General features: G+C 71.5%; 1 protein-coding gene across 1 annotated transcript in view; it reads left to right on the top strand.

Annotated features, from left to right (window-relative positions):
* The window catches only part of ACE (angiotensin I converting enzyme), a 41,912-nt gene that overhangs the window by 19,205 nt on the left and 22,384 nt on the right, over positions 1-323 (top strand). The window contains exon 23 of the mRNA XM_010856560.1: positions 33-310. Coding sequence (XP_010854862.1) covers positions 33-310 — 278 coding nt within the window. The remainder of the gene's footprint in view (positions 1-32; positions 311-323) is intronic.

Here is a 323-nt window from a genome sequence, read left to right as displayed (position 1 = left end):
CCGGGGCCCGAAGCCATGCGGCTGATCACGGGCCAGTCCAACATGTCGGCTGCCGCCATGATGACCTACTTCAAGCCGCTGCTGGACTGGCTCGTGACGGAGAACGGGCGGCACGGGGAGAAGCTGGGCTGGCCTCAGTACAACTGGACGCCAAACTCGGGTACCGCCACCACCCCCCCTGGGCCCCGGGGCAGCCCCAGGGCTCGCTCAGGGCTGGGGCCCTCCCAAGATAAGGCAGGTTGGAGTCCCGCCGCCGCGCTCAGGGTTGGGCAGCCAGCGGTGTGCCCGGCCCGGCCCAGCGCCCGCTCTCGTTCCTCCCCGCC

Source organism: Bison bison, unplaced genomic scaffold (assembly GCF_000754665.1).
Source record: "Bison bison bison isolate TAMUID 2011002044 unplaced genomic scaffold, Bison_UMD1.0 scf7180017864371, whole genome shotgun sequence".
NCBI lineage: Eukaryota > Metazoa > Chordata > Mammalia > Artiodactyla > Bovidae > Bison > Bison bison.
This window is presented reverse-complemented; position numbering and strand designations above follow the sequence as displayed.